Source organism: Myxine glutinosa, chromosome 6 (genome assembly GCF_964187855.1).
Source record: "Myxine glutinosa chromosome 6, kmMyxGlut1.1, whole genome shotgun sequence".
In the NCBI taxonomy this organism is placed as follows: domain Eukaryota; kingdom Metazoa; phylum Chordata; class Myxini; order Myxiniformes; family Myxinidae; genus Myxine; species Myxine glutinosa.
The window spans coordinates 45,880,547-45,901,577 of NC_136266.1; the positions used below are offsets into that span (position 1 = coordinate 45,880,547).

Here is a 21,031-nt window from a genome sequence, read left to right on the forward strand (position 1 = left end):
GTCAGCCATCCTTTAAGGTACAAAGCTGAAATTTGGGCACAATAGTGAGAGCACGCGCTTTGGCAAAAACGGTATTTTTTATTTTTTGATTCAACAATTAATTTATTAATTACGTAATTATTATCGATTTATTGAGTACTTATTTATTTTCTTTCCCATCTGGGCAATATATCAGGCACTTTTTGAGCTAGGAAGCTGATATTTGGACACGAGAATGACCAAGTGATTTGGTTGTAAAGAGTATTTTTGATTTATTGATCAATCAATTAATCAATTTTTAAAAATTCGATTAATAAGTTATTTAATTAATTTTCAAAAAGTTACAGCTTTGGATGAAAACTGGTGGTTTCGGTATGATATTAGCCAATTGATTAAGAAATTAATTATTTTACGATTATAATTTGTTTATTTTAATTATGCAATTAATCAATTAATTATTATACACCTCTCCCTTCCATTAGCGTCTCTATGTGCTGCACTGCGGCATCGTCCAGAGCTTAAGTTGCCCCGGAAATGACGTGCGCTGGAGGATATGTTATTTATTTATTTATTTCACATGGGGGCGGTGTACTTTGAATGTATCTGTACTTGTTTTATTTTTTGTGTAGAAAGTCGAGGCTCGTGGAGGAACGAGACTGCTAGAACATAGAATAGATCAGGATCTGATATAACAAAAGGAAAAGGTTAAAGACAGGGGGGCGGGAGGAACACACCATGGACAGTAATGCTTCAGTCACATTTGGCTCGGCGGCCATAGGGTCTAAAAAATCTACGGCCACTAGCAATTATAGGGCGGCCGCAGTATTTCCATGGTCACACAATGTAGCAGTCACATATGTTTTTATTTTTCGGGTAGCCGCACGGGGTATTTAGAAATTGTGGAGACCGAAAACGTGGGGGTGCCGTACGGTCTTTGATTTGATGTCGCACGGTGACCTTAGGGCGTCCCTGCGGTGGCCATAGAATTTTCAAGGCAGACGCAAGGTAGCCTCAAGGTGCCCGCAAGGCGACCGCAGGGGGGCCCTAAGGCGAACGTGCGGCTAGACGGACGGTAACGAGTGGGTATATATATACCAGTTCTTTTTCATATGTATAACAGCACTTACAGTTGTCATGGCTACGGCTTGTCGAATTGCTACGGCCGACCTAGAAATGAAAAAAGTTATAACTCCGCGCTATAATTCCACGGCGACCCCTACGGCCTGTAAAAGATAGCCATACGCCCTAGGGCCACCCTGAGGCCACCTCAGAAACTCTGCGGCCGCCGCACGTTTCTGTCAATTTAGGGGGGCGTACGGTCGCCGTATCCTAGCCGTAGAGCAAATGTGACTGAGGAGTAAGTAACCAGAGGGACAAAAGAGAGGAAGACTTGGAGAAATCAGGAATGCAGGTAAGAACGAGGCCGTGGAGGACACACACGGGTGGATAAGACGGATACATAAGCAAACTCTCAGGAAGGAAAAACTTAAACCTGGTAGGATGTTGGCTTGGCTTGGGTGGGGGAGGAGGGTGGTGGAGGGGAAGGTGAGGGAGGGGTTATGGTTGGGGTCTACGGGGTTAGAAAAGATTTACGGTCTTGTATGGGTGTTGATCCGAGATGGAGTTGAACACCTGTCTTCAAGACCTGGAGGGAAGAATGAGATTGAAGAGAATGTGGTAGTTGGTTTCCTTCGATTTGTTGTGCGGCACAAGTCTGGAAAGTATTGGAGACTCATTTGGAGCCATTTACATTTTACATAAGCAATTTCAAAAACTCTCTCCAACTCGTTCAAATGTCCCAATATGCTACCTTCATTCTCCTGACTCATATCAATTGTAAATTCATAAGCACAAGACAATATGATTTAATTTTGCAATTCTCTTTCTTTGTGTTTGTTGCAGCTGAACGACCACACGAGGCATCGACCAGCATCCCAGACATTTGGAAACCATGTCCACGGACGATTTATCCTATCTTCAGCAAATGGCTCTGGAAAAGTACACATCATTTAATCCTGTGCAGAACACATGGGATGCTGTCACACTGGCAGTGTTTGTCATCTTTGTGGGTATGTCAATGGATATGATCATTGAATCAAGAAAATCCCATGTTTTATGCAATACTGTTGATAAATCAAATGAAAGTTGAGCAGATGCTTTAGGCCCATTTGTTGTTCAAAAAATTAAGAAAGCATTGTAGGAACATAATTGTTTGGAAGGTAATACGTTGGTTTGGAAAAGTTATTTACTGAAAACGAGATGAGAAAAGGCAGGTTAACTTCGGTCAGGATTATGGACAACAACCCAAGCGGGAGTTTGAAGCTTTCTAGCTCGGCAGGTAACATCCATTAATGATATTATTAGTGACATTCTTATATAGACACTCTTTAAATCCAGTCGATCAGCCAACTCGTAATTCATCAAGCTGCCAATTTTTTTTTTCAAAATGGCCACCAAAATTGCTAAAATGTGCCACAAACATTTTTATATTGAATTTGGGATGTACGATAGTATCAATGCAAAATCAAAGAACTATTTATTAGTTATTATCGATAACAGGTATAGTTAAAATTTTAGAATTCACCTAATTTAAGATTATTTGAAAATTTTAACGACCTCTTATGGATAATATGCAGTTCTGTGATTTTGAATTGATACTATCGTACTACCGTACCCCGGTTTAGAATAGGTACACCGTATCCCTGCGCATCGTAAGAGGCGACCAAGGGTTGGCGTCAGGAAGGGCATCCGGCCATAAAAACATTGCCTCAAACAGGGAACCATGATTGTCATGGGGCCCGCAAGGCTAACCCCCGCTCTAGCGGGGAAAAGTTGCCTCAAAACGATCATTCATTGTACATCCTAAATTCGATATTAAAAAGTTTGTGGCACATTTTAACAATTTTGGAGGCCATTTTGAAAACAATGGCCGCCATGTTGAATTTCTAGTTGACTAATCGAGTGGTTGTACATAGTATTTAGTAGAGAACGTCACTGCCTGGTTCCATGCGTGTATCACAATGTGATCGGTTTTTCGTGTTAGCTGCCTATATCAAGGCCAAGCCACAAGGTAATAATACACATTGGTTTGGAAAAAAATGTTTGCTGTAAACGAGATGAGAAAAAGACAGTTTTTAGCTTAGGTCAACTGACCATTTGTAGCTCAACTGGACTTTAGTCTGGTGAGCTTATGCGATCGAGCTGTGGTCGTAGTTATGTCAGTAAATCAGTGAGTGAGTCTATAAACACTTCAGTCATTATCGCTAGAACCAAACACACGATTTTGATGAAACTTTGCCACAAACTTCATGTGTGATGCCTAACGAAGGTGAATTGACCGCATCAAAATCTGCGCTCATTAAGGGAGTTTACAGTGGCTGGGGGCTAACCCCCCAAAATTGGTATTTGCTCTCTTCCCCGAAACTACGCACACAATTTTGATGAAACTTGACCACGGCCTTCATCACCCGTGATGTACCAAACTTTATTCCCGGCATTAAAAATATCAGGCTCTGGGGTGTTGTGGGGGGGGTTTGAGTGACTGTTGCTCCTGATCCAGATGAGCTTCAGGACCCGTGGTCCTATTTTTACTGTAGGTGCTGGCACACGGTACCATTTGGTCGCGTGAAGGTGATTTCAAATTTGGAGTCGTGAACTAAAAAAGTTTGGGACCACTGCACTAGATGTACATTTGTGCATTGCAGAGGAATATCCAGAATTTTGAAGGCAAGAGGTGGGTGAACGTGTCCCATAAAAAAAATATAGCCAGAATGGTTAAGTGCACTGTACTTATGAGACATTTCCTCCCATAATCACTGAAATAAATAATCATCAGACTAAAGTGTAAATTTGGAGATTGATTGGGGAGGGTCGTGAATTGGTCCAAACTCGACATGTAACTTTCTCAACTTCCCCCCTCCCCCCCCCCTCCCTCCAAACCCCCTCCCAATCGCAACGGTCTGTGCACTGCATCATAATTGGATCTTTTTGTATTCTTGGCAATATATACATGCTTTTCCTCCATGAAATTTATATAATAACTAGTAAAAAACCGTCAAAATGACGGGTTGCAACAGTTTTTTTAATGGTGCAGCCTCGTGAGCGTGCCAATGTCTGAAGCCTCGGCCTAATGTCAGGTTTGCTCATATCTTTTTTATTTAATAGACATCCTATGGACGTAAATGAACACTCGTTTCACTGTGCGCGCGTTACACATCATGTGCAGCAAATTTCACCTCCCTGCGCCTTGTATTTATTGTTATTTTGAAAAACGCTTTTGTACACCGCCCTTGAGGCTCAGTTTGCAAACCACTGTCTACAATTCCAATAGAAGAGACATAATTACTCTTTTATGGAAAAATGTTTTTCGAGTTAGTTTTATCCTCAAAAATAGACCATAGTGAACACACATTCGTGTTAAAAGATTGGCCTCTAAATCCTAGCCTTATGAAGGGGGACAGACATCTGTTCAAACATACAAACTGACATTGTGTTTTACATGGTGGATGACAAGAAAATTTGATAATACTGTATAAGCAAACACAAAATATGCTTAAAAGACTTTCATAGTTTTTTTTTCTCGGGTAATGCATATATAATGCTCATGTAGTATGTTTACACATTGCAAGCAATAACAAACCGTGCTTCAGACATAGGCACATAATAAATAGAAGCTTTCTGATTATAGGCAAGCATCACCGACCTCCTGGTAGATATCGATTGAGTTTTATTTTTCAATTTTTTTCATGGACGCGTTTATGGGTTTTTTTTTTTTGTTGTTTTTGATTTTTTGTATACAAGATCGAGGCTCGTGAAAGAGCTAACATTAATCACACAAAAAGACAAACCGACACACAAAACACAAAAAACAAGGGGAGCGGCAGACAAGATGGGGAGAGAGGGGGAAGGACACAAAAGAGAGGGGGAAGAGGGGGGAAGGACACAAACACAACATTTGAGAGCAGGGACATCGGGAGGACTTGGGGGGAGGTGGGAGAGGAATAAAACATATGAACACTGCAAGGACTCTGGGGTGAATTACCGGGGGTAGAAAAGATCAAGGTTTTCGATGGGGGAAGATAAGAGATGGTGGTGAACAACTGTTTTAAAGACCTGGAGGGAGGAGTGGGATTGAAGGGAGTGGGGGAGTTTGTTCCAGAGGCGGGAGAAAAGGGGAATGAAAGAGTGAAGGTGAGCAGAGAGCCTAGACTTTGGCAGTTTAACCATAAGAGGGTTGCAGGCAGATCTTGTGCGACCTGAAGGAATATTGGGGGGACAGAGCACAGAGAGAGCTGGGGGAGCAAGGCCGGAGAGGAGTCGGTAGAAGTCAGAAAGACCACCAACCTGCCTGCGGTGAGTGAGTGAAAGGCCCTCGGTATTGCCTACATCGCAGGAGATTCCAATGATTCTGAAAGCTTTGGCCTCAACAGCGTGAAGCCGAGCAAGGTGTGAGGCAGGAGCACCAGCCCAGAGGGGGGGACAGTATTCCATTGAGCTGCGGATGAAAGCCTTGTATGTGGTGAGGAGCTCAGGTGTGCCAAGGAAGGACTTCGCACGACGGAGGATGCCCAGTCGGCGACTGGCTTTGGAGGCCAGCTTGGAAATGTGGTTTTCCCAAGAAAGATCATGGCAGATAGTGAGACCCAAAAGCTTGAGCGACAGAACTTCTTGGAGAGGATTATTGAGAAAGTAGATGGGAGGGTTGTCCAGTCGGTCCTTTCGGAGAGACATTGTAAGAGTGTGAGATTTGTCAGGATTGAAAGACATGTTCCACTTGTTTGACCAGTCTGTGATTTTGTCCAGGTCTGCAGAGAGTGAGGAGGCTGCAGACTGCCGATCTGAGGGATGAGGAATGGAGCGACAGAGAGTAGAGTCGTCAGCAAAGAGATAGAGAGGATTTTCAAGAGAGTCAGAGAGATCATTGATGAAGACCAGAAAAAGCACAGGGCCCAGAACACTACCTTGGGGAACTCCAGCCTGAACAGGAAGAGGAGATGAGAGAAACCCATTCAGGGCCACACATTGACTACGACCAGAGAGGAAGTCCGCCAGCCATGCGTGGAGATTTCCATGGATACCAAAGGAGGAGAGTTTGGTGAGCAGAGCAGGGTGCCAGACTGTATCGAAGGCACGTGAAATGTCAAGGGAGACAGCTCTAATTTCCTGTTTGGCGTTGAGGACCTCCATCCATTGTTGAGAAAGCAGAAGCAGCATGTCCAGAGTAGAGTGACCAGGTCTGAAACCAAATTGATGATCAGAGATCAAGCCATTGGAGAAGAGGAAAGATTTAATATCTGAAGCAATGATGGATTCCATGACTTTGCTGATAATTGGGAGAAGGCTGATTGGTCTGTAGTTGCTGGGATCTGTTTTTGCACCTTTTTTGTGCAAAGCGGTGATGTTGGCTGATTTCCAAGCAGATGGCAGATGACCTTGAGCAAAAGAGAGGGTGAAGAGAACAGAAAGAGGGAGTGAAAGAGCAGAAGAACATGATTTTAGGACCCGTGGGCTGATGCCGTCAGGACCAGTTGCAGAATCAGAGTCGAGGGTTGACAGAAACTTTTCCACCTTGTCAGGAGGAAAGGACACAGAGTCCAGGAGCAGCTGGGTATGACTGGGTATGGTGGGTACAGAGAGGGATGGGTTTGGGACACAAGATTTAGAGGCAAACACAGAGTTGAGGCATTCAGCTTTTTCACGTGCGGAGTAAGCCGTTAAGCCGTTTGAGGTGAGGGAGGGGATGGAGGGGGAACAAACACCAGAAACAGATTTGACCAGACGCCATCAGGATTTGGAAGAGGGGGACAGATAAGAGAGTTCGGTCTTGAGAATGGTGAGATATTGTTTCCTGGCTCTCCTGAGGGTGGACACACACTTGTTTCGGGCTTTGTGAAAGGAAATGAGATTTCCTTCCGTTGGATTTGCTTTCCAGGAGACGAAAGCAAGTTGTTTCAGGGCAACAGCCTCACCACACGATTCCGTGTACCATGGACGGGAGGAAGGGTATGACAACTGAAGACGAGATGGTATAAATCTGTGCATGAGAGAGAGCAATTTACTTTGAAAGAATTCCCAGGATGAGTTGATGTCAGAGGCGGTAGAGATGGGAGACCAGTCCAGATGATTGATGGCTGCTTGAAGACCGTGCCAGTTGGCCTGAGTGAAATGCCAGACTCGTCGACGCTGAGGAGGCTCTCTGAGAATGGTCAGAGAGATGTCCACTTTGACAAGCACATGATCAGATGAGCCGATTGGAGCAGAAGAAGAGCAGCAGACATTTTCAGGGAAGTTTGTCATAACCAAATCCAGAAGAGAAGATGCTCCGTTGACTGAGATCCGGGTCGGGAAATTGACAGATTGTGTCAGTCCCAGTGAGTCGCAGAAGTCTTTTGCTGAGGTGCCATGACTGGTGAGAGAGGAACCCACACCCAGCCAACTGGCATGGTGACAATTGAAATCACCACATATGAGGAAGAGAGAGTTGGGATGGGTAGATAGAAGTTGGTCCATATTATCAGACAGTGAGATGTAGATGGAGTCATCGCTGTTTGGTGGACGGTACAACACACATATGAACAAAAGGTGGGAGCGAAGGGGAAGCCGTAGCCAAAGGTATTCCTGGGGGTGAGGTGGAGAGAGGGCAGTGGAGGGCGAGTGAGGAAGAGAGTTTTTTATAAAGATAGTAACCCCACCTCCAGGACGAGGCCAATGCACAATGCACGAGGGTTGTTTTTTTTTACTTCAAATTTTTCATTTACTGATGCTTTCCGACGGTTCTATGGATTTTCCTGGTGCATTGGCTTTAATATCCATCGCCACACCAAATTTCAGCTTTCTATGACACCAGGAAGGTACCGAACATTAATATCAGTCAGTGAGTGAGTCAGTGGTTAGAATGAGCTTTATGTATAAGATACTAGTAATCGGCATCGACAAGTATCCTTGACTATATTGTGGAACATCAGCCGAAGCTCTCACTTTTTCACTTTTATTCATTTTAAAATTAGTTTTTTTCTCTGCAACCACTTGAGCAATTGATACTAAACTTTCAACAAATGCGCCTCCCCATGGATATGTTTTTAAGACAAGGTTATGTGATGATTGGTGGAAATGCGGCCACCGTTCCAAAAAATCCGTTTTCTGCAGGCATGAGTTGCAGGGTGTTTCACCTTCCAGGAATGGAGGTTTGTGTGCAGCCTGTGGCTGCTGGTTGCATCATTCTCTCAGGGCACTGTTGCCACTGTTGCAATGCCTCTCTATAACCAGTCATGTTGTACTCATTTTGCTGAATCGACTCACCTGGTATTAATTCAATAATATGAAAGGGGCTCAAACTCAGGATCTTATAAAATCTCAAGCAAGCCATCTTAACCGTGAAGCCAACACCAGACTTTATACTAGGAATAAACGGCCTCGACCACACTTCACTTGGCCCCAGCTGAATAATGTTTCAGAATATAAATTCCCTAACACAAGCAACATTGCTGCTTGTTGTCACGATAGAAGTTGAGTCTGCTTTAAACTGTAAATATTTTGTTCTCCTTCATCTCCTCTGATCCATGACATTTGTTTCATGATTATGCTATATCTTCAAGTTATAACAGTGGTGACACCAGGCATCTCATCCTTAGAACAGGCCACAACTCCCCAGTGAAGGTCTCAGCTCGACCATTTTGAGTGCTGGGAGTTTCCGCATTTTAAGGCAGGAGATGCAGAGTAAAAGTTTACTCTAACTCATGCAAACAGCAGTTTGTATTTTATAGTTGACATATCTATATCTAATTTGTCAGCATTTGTCATATCTATATAATTGACATCACAGTGGTGGCAACTGATTGACAAGAAAATAAATGTATTTGATTCAGAAATATGAATTAAACTAACCCATAATCGATTACCGGTGGTGTTTGTTTGCAGGAACTGTGCTCCTTCTGATTATTTTGCCCATGTGCTTGAGAGGCTGCTGCTGCTGCTGTTGCTGTAAAAAGTCTCACAGGGTAGGCAAAGCATTTACGTGAATATAGAGATAACCAAATGTGTATATACTTTTCCTTTTTGGAATTATTACTATTTTTTAATGGGATATTGCCGGCCACAAAACCAGAAGGCCACTCGAGGTGGGGGCTACACAAGGAAAACAAAAGCAGAACAACCAGATATGTTACCCCCACCCCCAACCCCCCCCCCCCCCCCCCCCCCCCCACAGAGAATTGTATGTGTACCCCGAGCTTGGAGTAAGCTAAAAATATATATTTGTGTATATATATATATATATATATATATATATATATATATATATATATATATATATATATACAGCAATACCCCGTTTTACGCCATTTCGACCTACGTCAAATCCGACTTTACGCCACTCATCTAGAGTAAATTTCAGTTCAGCGAACGTCATTATGTGCGACTTTACGTCACTCCTACATCATAATAGGAGGACGTGAAAAAAATTAATTTTTCCTTAAAAATATATTTAAAATAAATAAAATAGTACATAAAAATTAACAATAAAAGAAGCTAAAAAAACAAGTTAAAATACAATAAAAAGCACATTAAAAATATTTTAAAATGTAAGTACAGTATACGTACGCGTAGCTGCTGGTTCTCATTCAAAACAAAGGCGACGCCATATGCATTTTGTCCTGTGCTGTGGTCGCGTGCTTGCTTTGCCTTCCGCTGTTATTTTTGTGATTATTCCTTTACTGTGTCTGTGTTAGCCATGGGTCCTAAGAAGGATAGTGCTGGTGTTTCCAAGCGTAATGTAGTTATGATGGAAGATAAGTTAAATCTGATTAAAAGGTATGAAAAAGGTGAAAAAGTGTCGGTGATAGCGCATGACTTAGGGCTGCCACGGTCGACGGTATCGATCATCATTCATGATGGGGAACGTATTCTTGCATATGTCACTGAAAAAGCGCTTTTCATTTTCCGAAGCTACGTCTTCATTTTAAGGCATTTTTAAGGCATTATGCCCGGTTTACGTCAAAAACCGAGTTACGTCACGGCTTCTGGAACCAATTAATGACGTAGGCCGGGGTATTGCTGTATATATATATATATATAATATATATATATATATATATATACTTGCGTATATATTGTTACGGTTTTGGAATAAAGGATAATCCCCCTCGTAGGTAGACGCACCACAACATGAAGCCTCGCGATAGTTTAGTTATTTCTTCGTGAATGTAAGCGTAGTCCTTTCCTGTGTTAGTTTTGCGTTGAGCAGGCCCATGAGTAGGGTGATCTTTTGGCGCAAGCATGCCACGTGACAGGCCTGAACAAGTCTGGTGAGGCCGAAGGGAGGCGCTGCAGGGGGGGGGGGGGGGGGTGGCCGGTAAGCATGAGCCACCAATCAGAGCTCGAGGGGAGTGGCTAACCACGGCAACGGGAGGTGGGGCTTGGAACATTCGAGTAAGGCCGGGGCGGAGCCATAAAACCCTGCTCCGAGCCCCCCCACCTCAGATGACTTGCGCGTCAGTTCAGTTGAGTCGGAATCCCTGTGAGAGTGAGTGGAGTTGAGTTGAGCTTGAGAACGCGCCGCAGAATGAGTGCATTGAATTGTTGGTTATCGTGATTGTACACGAACTTGCCCCGTGCCCTGTGCCCTGCACTCTGCACTGTATTAATCGTGCGCTTGAGAGGACGACCCGTGCCGGGCCACAGGCGCGCGATCTCCTCCTGCCTGCCTTCGCCTGCATATGTGCCGTGACCGCCAGAGAGCCACGCCGGGCGAGCTGCCCCGGAGCGACCGACGGCAAAGCGCGTTTGGTGCGCGGACTTCTTCTTTTCTTCTCCCCGTGTGCGTGAGTGGGCCCTGTGTCTGGGGATAAGTTAAGATTGATTAAGCTTCTGCTCTGTGTCCCCTTTCCTTCTGTGAATCGTACATAAATAATAAATGGCGTTATTCCTCTTATTTGACCGTTCCCGTCCCTTCCATTGATTGGCCTCGCATGGTACGACTAGAACCGCTCGAATCGGGTTCCATAAAAGTAACGGCACGAGTCACGTGATACGCATACCGCTCGGGCGTACTCGATTAAGCGTGCCTTGTGTGGGGTTCGGTCCCCGCTTTCGTAGCAGGGTGGGTTAAAGGTACGTGCGATGTTGACCCGATACCCTTTTTCACGCTTGCTCCGGAAGTGGTGATTCGGCCTCGTGGACACAAAGACCCGGGGGGGTGGGGGGGGAAGGGGTTTAATCCCCCCTTTGTAACGGGAATGGGCTTCGGGCGATCCGCAACAACATATATATACCTGTGTATATATATATATATATATATATATATATATATATATATATATATATATATATATATATATATATATATATATTATATTATTTATATATGTACATATATAGTGAGATAATATAACCAGGCAAGATAATAGAAAGGTACATATTTGTCGCTTTCTAGTCCCGAGGTATGAAAAAGTTAAAAACTACAATCAGAAAAAGTATTTGAAAGCTGCAAGTACAAATTTGTACCTTTCCAATACCTTTTGCTCTGCAGACTATTCAAGTTGATGAATTTATAGCTTTCTCTTAGCATCACCTGTATGATATGATCAACTGAAAATCAACTGAAAAGAATAATATTTAAATTAATAACAATTCAAACTTCCCAAAAACACTGGTAAAAATGGTGTTTTCCCATTGGTAAAATAAAATAAAGTCGAAAGCATCTGAAAATGCAAAGTCAGTTTGTGTAATCCACTTCTTCCATATGCTAATCATGACGAAAAAAACTTTTTAAAAAATTGACCGTTTTAGGTGACCTTGACCTCTTGCCCTCAAAAGCAATTGGCTTCAGTGACTCAATATGCAAACCCTGTTTAAATGCTCAAAATCAATCAGATTAAAATTGACAAATTTATACAACTTTGACCTTTGACCATTTAAATTTAAAAACAAATCCATGGGCTTCTTACTTTTGATTGGTGAACCAATTCAGTGACCCAATATACAAATTATTAAAATTTCAGGTCAATCGGGTGAAAATTGTCGATTTTATGTAACCATGACCTTTGACCTTTTGATCTTAAAAAAAAATCGGCTTTTAACTTTTAATTGGTGAATCAATATGCAAATTCTTAAAATATCAGATCAATTGGATGAAAACTGATGATTTTATATGCCAATGACTTTAGACCAAATTATTAGTCTTCTCCACATTCTCATAATGAAGCATTGTTTAAAATTTCATGAAAAAAGCTCAAATTGTAAAAAAACGTTACAGCCCAGACAGATGGGCAATGCACAGAAGTGTTTGCAAAGCCCCGTCCCTCGCGCAGAGCCATTGGGTAACTAGAACGGCACTCGGAAGAGCGCATTGTCTCACCTCGTGTGCTCATTCTGAACAAAAATACCATGGTTAACTGTACACACTACTATTATGACCCAATGCTTTATGACCCATATACCCGTATGCATGCCGCACCGTATTATGTCACATACATTGCCATTATCCGTAACTTTACTGATTATTCCTTCCTTCCTTCCATTCAAGTGCTGCTTCATCAGGATGAAGATTACCACACTTAGAGGATATTTAACAATCACTTTTGTTCACATTGAGGCTAAATTGAATGAATTAAGAAGAAACAATAGCGAGTTGTCCCAGGTTTGCTTTAAATCCATTCAGCTGTTCTCAAGTTATCACATTTTTACCTGACATGACCTCTGACCTTTGACCTCTTGGCCCCAAAATTTAATAAGTTAATGTTTGCATCATGATACATACACGACCGGTCAAAAGTTTTAGAACACCTCAATTTTTCCAGTTTTATTGAAATTTACGCAGTTTAATGTCTCAATGTACTCTGAGATTAAGCATAGAACAAATAAACAATTGGAGATAAAAAATAAATCATCGAATCATTTTGTTTAACAAAATTTAATTTAAATTTTTGACTCAGCAAAGTCGCCACCTTTTGCAGATATAACCGCCGAACACACTCGTGGCATTCTTTCTACAATGGAAATCAAATATTGTTCGGGAAGTTCTTCCCAACACTGTTGCAGAAGTTCCCACAAATGTGTTGCACTTGTCGGTTGCTTTGCTTCCTCCTCCATGTTTGACAGTTGGTGTCACACACTGAGGAACCATCCTTTCGCCTTTTCGACGGGCGTACAAAAACCCTGCGTGATGAACCAAAGATTTGAGTTCCCCAAGGCAGTGTTCTGGGCCCTGTGCTTTTTCTGGTCTTCATCAATGATCTCTCTGACTCTCTTGAAAATCCTCTCTACCTCTTTGCTGATGACTCTACTCTCTGTCGCTCCATTCCTCATCCCTCAGATCGGCAGTCTGCAGCCTCCTCACTCTCTGCAGACCTGGACAAAATCACAGACTGGGCAAACAAGTGGAACATGTCTTTCAATCCTGACAAATCTCACACTCTTACACGATGTCTCTCCGAAAAGACCGACTGGACAACCCTCCCATCCACTTTCTGAATAATCCTCTCCAAGAAGTTCTGTCACTCAAGCTTTTGGGTCTCACTATCTGCCATGATCTTTCCTGGAAAAACCACATTTCAAATCTGGCCCTCCAAAGCCAGTCGCCGACTGGGCATCCTCCGTCGTGCGAAGTCCTTCCTTGGCACACCTGAGCTCCTCACCACATACAAGGCTTTCATCCGCAGCTCAATGGAATACTGCTCTCCCCTCTGGGCTGGTGCTCCTGCCTCACACCGAGCTCGTCTTCACGGTTGAAACCAAAGCGTTCAGGATCATTGGAATCTCCCGCGATAAAGCTAACTCCGAGGGCCTTTCACTCACTCACCGCAGGCAGGTTGGTGGTCTTTCCGTCTTCTACCGACTCCTCTCTGGCCTTCCCCCCCCCCCCCCAGCTCTCTCTGGGCTCTGTCCCCCAAATATTCCTGCAGGTCGCACAAGATCTGCCTGCAACCCTCTTATGGTTAAACTGCCAAAATCAAGACTCTCTGCTCACCTTCATTCCTTCATTCCCCTTTTCTCCCGCCTCTGGAACAAACTCCCTCACTCTCTTCAATCCCACTCCTCCCTCCACGTCTTTAAAACAGCTGTTCACCACCATCTCTTATCTTCCCCCATCCAAAACCTTGATCTTTTCTACCCCCGCTAATTTCACCCCAAATCCACTTTTTTGAAATACCAACTTCTGTCCTGGAAGTCCTTGGTGTCCTTGTGTTTTATACTTCTCCCACCCCCCCCCCCCCCCCCCACCTCCCTTCCCACGCCTCCTCCCCCGAAGCCCTATCCCTCCAGAACATCTCCCTGCTCTCAAATGTTGTGTTTGTGTGCTTCCCCTTCTCTCCCCATCTTGTCTTCCGCTCCCTCGAGTTTCCTCCAGTTTCCAATATACTACTTCCTGCAGTGCAATATTGTCCAAATAATGCTTCAGAGGGTGTAATAACAGTCTGTTCCAATACTGCTTTTATACAGACAGGGGGTTTCTAATCAAGTAATCAGCAGAGGTTGGGACACCTGTAGGAATTGTTTGCATCAACTTTCAAGGCTTAAGTTACTTACATTGCTGCGGAACAGCTGTGAGTTGTTAACCCATTACTTGTTCCCTGAAGAAGGCCTTTTTTTACAATATAACTGTGCAATTTGCATTATTTTCCCGTTTTTGCTAAACTAAACTTTTTTTTAACCTCGAGCAGTTTACTGCTTACCTTTGTACAATTTCAGGTTATTCACTTGACTTGAATTGCTTAAATTTCAATAAAAACTGGAAAAATTGAGGTGTTATAAAACTTTTTACCGGTAGTGTACCTGTACCAAGTTTTAAGTGAAATCCCTTCAGCTGTTCACAAGTTATCACATTCTTACCTGACATGACCTTTGACCATTGACCTCAGGACCCCAACATCTAATCAGTTAATCTTTACATCATTATATTTATGTTCACCAAGTTTGAATTACATCACTTCAGCCATTCTCAAGTTAGAGACCTATAACAGAATTTGACCATTGACCTTTGAACTTTGCCCCTAAAATATAATCAGTTAATCTTTACATCATTATACATACCTCTACCAAGTTTGAATTAGATTACTTCAGCCGTTCTCAAGTTAGACCTATGATAGACTTTGACCTTTGACCTCTTGACCCCAAAATATAATCAGTTCATCTTTCCATCATTCTACATGTGTACCAAATTTGGTCAGAATCCCATCACTGGTTCACAAGTTATCATGGTAACAGGGTTTTTACCTAACATGAACTCTGACTTTTGGCCTTTGAGCACATGACCCCAAAATCTAATCAGTTCATCTTTACCTCTTATACATACCTGCACCAAGTTTGACTAAGATCCCTTCAACCATTCTCAAGTTATCGTGGTAACGAAAACCTATCACGGACGGACAGATGGACAGACAGCCGGACGGACAACCTGAAAACATGCCTCCGGCGACTCTGTCGGCGGAGGCATAGACAATTCAAACTACATTATCCATGGCTGGTCGATCATATGGATAAAGTTTCACATTGATCTGTTAAGCAGTTCTGGAGGAACAATTTTTTTCCTTTTTATTTTCAATCTGATATGGCCACTGGACCACGTGACCGATTGTCATAAATTTAATTCTTCACTCACTTCAGTCATAGATCAAATACAGGGTATCAAAAGTAGCACCCGATTTCTGTTTATATTGTTGTGGATATGAGAATTGTGTTTTTTTAAATTGTTTTATTGTGGACCCTCCTTCCTCCAGTTGTTGTGTATAAAGGTCAAAGGGCATCCCGTAGTTAGGCCATATACAATCACGTTTAGCCAATCATAAGATTCCCTGCTTGTTGGTAGTTATTTCCTTATTCTGTGTATTAGGCTAAGGCTTTGTCTTCCATTAATTGACACTCCATTGCACCGAATTCAAATAGATAGATCCCCTTTTATTCCCAAAGCCCCATTCCCAAAGCCTCGATTGCCAACTGCATTCGCCGCAGCTGCTGGGCGGTTTTCACCGCGACTCCATTAGCCACGAGGTGGGCTCTGAGAAGAAGGGGGAGGAGCCGCCGAATCCAGGGCGTGGCCCGCCGATCGTCATCAAGGGTGGAGCCAGAGAGCCCGTGCCCACCAATCAGGGCCGAGGCGACCTCACCGATGGGCGTGTCCTGGAGGCGGGCGGCTTGATCGCCCGAGGGCGATATAAGCGCGCGCGGAAGCCTAGGAGTTGAGGAAGGAGTCGAAGGTGGTTGCGTTTGAGCAAGGAGTCGAAGGTGGTTGCGGTTTTGCACAAGGAGTCGAAGGTGGTTGCGTTTGCGCAAGGAGTCGAAGGTGGTTGTGTTTGAGAGAGGAGTCCAAGGTGGTTGCGTTTGAGAGAAGAGTCCAGACGAGCTTGGTAAAAGCAGAGGAAGGGATCCCCACGGAGAGTTGCGCCCGTTAAGAAGTTGGCTCCACAAGCAGTTTTGGCTCCACCAGCAGCGTTGACTCCACCAGGCAGCTTCGACCCGTTACCCAGCGGGAGCCAGATTGCGGTGGCATCGGTGGCCGTCGAGGTCCAGCCCGACGTCCTGTGCGGGATCAAGCCCGAACCATCTGCCCCAGCTGAACCTGCCCATTCCTCCTTCCAATCATTCCTGCCTGCAAATTCCCCATTCGTGTGAGTCCGTCTTTGTTTGTTCTGTCTTGGGGTATAAGTTAAGCCTGTGTAAATAAGCTAGCATTTCACTGTGTCTCCTTGATTCCTTCTGTCATTATTTTATGATCTTTCCTTCTTCCTTGGTTTCTTTTGGTCCTGTACATAGTAATAAATAATAGTCGTAGTTCAAACCTTTTTGCCTTCGTCTTCCTCTTCTTCACATCCGTGTCGTCATTGTCTTTTCCCTCATTGAATATCTGTGGCACGATTTGGCCAACGTTTCAGGATCGGGTCTAGTCTTGGTAAACGGCTCACGCCGCGGTTCGCTTCGCTCGGCGCAACATCCATTACGCTGCGGCCGTGAGCGGGGGGGTGTTCCTTCGCGTACCGGGAAGCGCTGGTATTTAGGTCATAGGACTTGTGGGCCTAAAACCCTATCCAGTGCCGACCGGGCGTGGCGTCATACCCCCGGGACCACGTCGGTCAGTAACAGACGAGGGGCTTAATCCCCCCTCGAAGGGGAACCATAGGCCGACGTCGGGTACCGTAACAATATATATATATATATATTTCTGTCAGTTGATTGTTTGTTTGCCATTTGTATTGCAGTGTACAAGAAGGTATAAATAAATGAATGACATGTTTATCTAACCATTTATTCGGGGGAAAATTATTACGGGGGAAACCCTTAGCTACATTCGTTACCGTTTTCGGACGACCGGACTTCTTTGCAGTGGCTACCGACCCTGTTGCTTCAAATTTCTCGACAATCAATCGTATGTTTCTTCCCTGGGGTGGGTTTAATATCGAATTCCTGTGCTAAACGGCGTGCCGCCATCGTTGGTTGTTTATTACATTTGTAGCAATGTTTCACGGCCGCAATGCGTTGATTCATTGAAAGGTAATTCATGGTTCAATTTGGTACAACTTCAGTAACTTTCCAAACTCTCAGCAATAACCTGCAAAACAAACAAACAAAAATAAATAAATTAAGAAAATTAATAATCTGCAAGACGATTATTAACATGACATCCTAGAAAGAATCTGACAGCCGAAAAAACAGAAATCGGCCGCTACTTTTGACTCACCCTGTATATGAATTTTCAGATAAGGATTTTATTTTGATTCAACCAATTATGGCTGGAATACCACTTCACCGACATCATCCTATATATCCCATGGGGACTTTATGACATCTGCCAAGTTTCAATTTTTTTCCTTCAATCCAACATGGTTGCCATGCCACGTGATCCTAGATGGCAGAGTTATCAATAAATATTCTCCATCGAGCGGACAAATGGTTGCAGAGAAAAAAAAAATAAAGTGGAAATATAGACATTGACACACACACAGGCGATACAATTGTCTCGCTACTCTATCGAGGCAAGACCAACTATTGAGTTCAAGGAACACCTTACCCTGCGCAGTCTTCAGAAGAAAAGAAAAAAGACATGGACCGGGCCTGCAAAGAGCAAATTGTGATGTAAAATGCTGTAATATTCTGTCTAAATACTGCTAAACTAAAGGTTTTTGAAAGTGAAAAGCAGGGGATTTGTGTTCTACAGTGTTTAAGTGGTGGTGGTTCATGTGCAGCCACCCGGATGCTGGTTGCATCATTTTTCTGTGGGCACGTCTGCCGCTGATGCAGTGCCTCTATAACTAGTTATCTGGTACTCATTTTGCCGACCTCGGAAGGTATGACAGGCTGTCAACCCCACCTGGCGTTAATTCAATGGGATTCGAACTCAGGACCTTAGGCTCCCAAGCCCGCCACCCTAACCATGAGGCCAACACGTAAAATCGTTACAGGTTGTGGAAGAAAAAAAAAATTTGAGACATGGAGCTTTGAACTCAGGACCCTTTTGCACTTTTAACCCAACCACATCTGCGAAGCTAACACAAGGATTTGAAATCAATGATAGCAAAAGCATCATTAATGTTTGTTGTTTTTCATTTCTTTTTACTTGCAGCGTACCAAAGCTGGTGTTGACAACTACAATTTCGACCTGTAAATCTTCGCACAAGAAATTTGTGCATTTTCACTTGGTGGAGGTCCATGGCTGTGTTATCACTACACTGTCCTGAATATATATACATTATGTTGTGAGGAGTCGCTGTGTCGTGATAAACTCATTGTATTCACAAAAAGTTTCTGTTCAACGATTTCTCTGACTAGCAGAGTACCCTAACCCTATGGACGACCTTGTTCAAAGCATGCAACACGTTCTTTTGACATATAATCTTTACCTGGGCAGTGTATAGGCAATTAACTGACCCCTCAATTGCCCCCAAAAATAAATTTTTAAAAGCTTGGGTTGTGTGCATGAAGCAAAAAAATGCCTACTGCTTAATTCAAAACACCACACTGATCTGGAAAACGTGGGGACAGGAATACTGTACTGTAAATGGTGGAACTTGTAGTACCCTCTCCCACCTGGAGGTGGCGCTAAACGATACACATTTACATAGAGAATTGGCATCCCCCTTTGCACTTGCAAAGACAAAAACAACGCTATTACACTAACTGGGATCATGCTGATCCTACATAGCAAGTCTGGATGTAATCAGGCCAGAACTGTAGGAGTAGCATGACAAACAAACATCACACACACAAACACTGGTCTGTGAATTATAGTAAACACTTTCTTTAGAAAGCGGCTTGTTGCATCTATCAACAATGGTCGTTTGAGGTCTAAGTTTACAGAATAAGCAAAGAACCAGTTCTTATGGAGTTATGTTAATTCACCCACATTTGGGGTATTTCAGAACATGTGATGCCCCCATGTCATACATATTTAGAGAATTGGGTCATCCCACCACCCTGAACTGGGAGCTATGGTTTTTTTTTGTCAATCTATATAAAACCTTCTAATACACATCCCTTGCACAACCACGTTTTCAACTTGTTCCATCAACCAAGTAAACATTGATTTATATATCGAATATCTTGATAATGAGGTTAAAATTTTATTTGTTTTAAGATGTACTTACTCATACTATTCTATAAATGTTTGATAAAGCTTTACTATAAGTATATGCATATCACAGTGAACAGTTCTTATTTATTAAAACACCTCTGAAAATTGTCGTCATTGCCTGCTTTATCTCCATGTACCAGGTGCAACCCTCCACAAAAATGAGTCACAAGTGTCCATGAAGATAATATGTACAAATCCTGGCAGAACGGACACCCCCATCCCACATATATTCTACGCATTCCTTTTCCATCCCCCCTCATCTTCTACCACTCCTTTTGCCTTTACACCCCCACAATGATAAGTGCATTTGCCTCAACACCTCGACCCTTGACACAATCGAATATCGACTGTAATGTGGGGTTTTTTAACAGTATTTAAGGCCTGTAGTTAAGCTGCCACACAGATGAATACCTGAGACAACAAAGGGCCATTATATGAGAAAAACAGCGAGTTTTGGAGGAAGTGATGTCACTTCCTGGGGCACTCTGGGTACTAGCAATGTCACGACAATGGCGCCATTTTTCTCAGCACTCAATGGGGGCAGTTCCTTAAGAAGGATATCCTCCCCATGCGGATTGTCTTTGTTCTAATCCTTTTAAACATTAAAAGTGGACCATAAGTCAGTCATTATGTGAAATAAGCCCAAAAAGTACCCTATTTGGATAACGCAAATCAAATAATCCAGGTGGTGAAAGTGATTGTAATCAGGATGTCCTTCAGAAACAAGTACCAATTGAGTTAATCTAGATAAGATTGGTGTTTTGTACCTTCCTACAAAAAAAAAATTTTTTGTCTGACAAATGCAACTGAATGAAAGTAATGTGGCTGATGAATGGTAACGAATGAAATTCCAATCACATGAATACCACCAGTATACCCAACATCCAAATGTTGATGGCAAGAGCAACTTTTGATTGATCCAATCAGAAAACTAGTACGGCACTCGGTAGAGCATACTGCACCTCACCTCCGCCATGCTGAAAAGTTGACGTTTTGTATCCCATCGATAAGGTTGGAATCCAGATATGACCCGAACCAAAATCTAATCCGCATGTCCTTGTCACTCACCCAACCTGTCAAAAGTTTCATCCGTCCACAACGTCCAAAGTTTCATCCGAATCTGTTCACAACTTGATATCGTTTTTTGCCCTCAATGGTGTAGAATCGCTTACATTCTCAGATCCAGATCTTCACCTAAATCTAATCATTTCGTCCAGTTCACATACCAAACTGTCCACCAAATTTAGTCAATCCGTCCACAACTATTTGAGATATCCTGTGCACAGACAGACAAGACATACAAAAAGGGGTGAAAACACAACTTCCATCCACCTTTGGTGGCAGAGGTAATTATCGGAAAAAAAAAAAATGAAAACCTTTTCATCAGATCAGTGATTTCACTCTCACCGTGATCACTTTAAAGCCTCTTGCTGGCATGTAGAAAAGTGTATAAATACTGTACGTGTAAAATCTTTAAAATCACACAGTGAAACA

General features: G+C 43.0%; 1 protein-coding gene across 1 annotated transcript in view; it reads left to right on the plus strand.

The window, feature by feature from the left end:
• LOC137429728 (uncharacterized) overlaps positions 1-19,646 on the plus strand; it is a 49,535-nt gene extending 29,889 nt beyond the window's left edge. The window contains exons 3-5 of the mRNA XM_078781017.1: positions 1,882-1,977; positions 8,896-8,975; positions 18,530-19,646. Of these exons, the coding sequence (XP_078637143.1) occupies positions 1,882-1,977; positions 8,896-8,975; positions 18,530-18,571 (218 nt within the window). The 3' untranslated portion in view covers positions 18,572-19,646. The remainder of the gene's footprint in view (positions 1-1,881; positions 1,978-8,895; positions 8,976-18,529) is intronic.
• Positions 19,647-21,031: the final 1,385 nt, after the last annotated feature.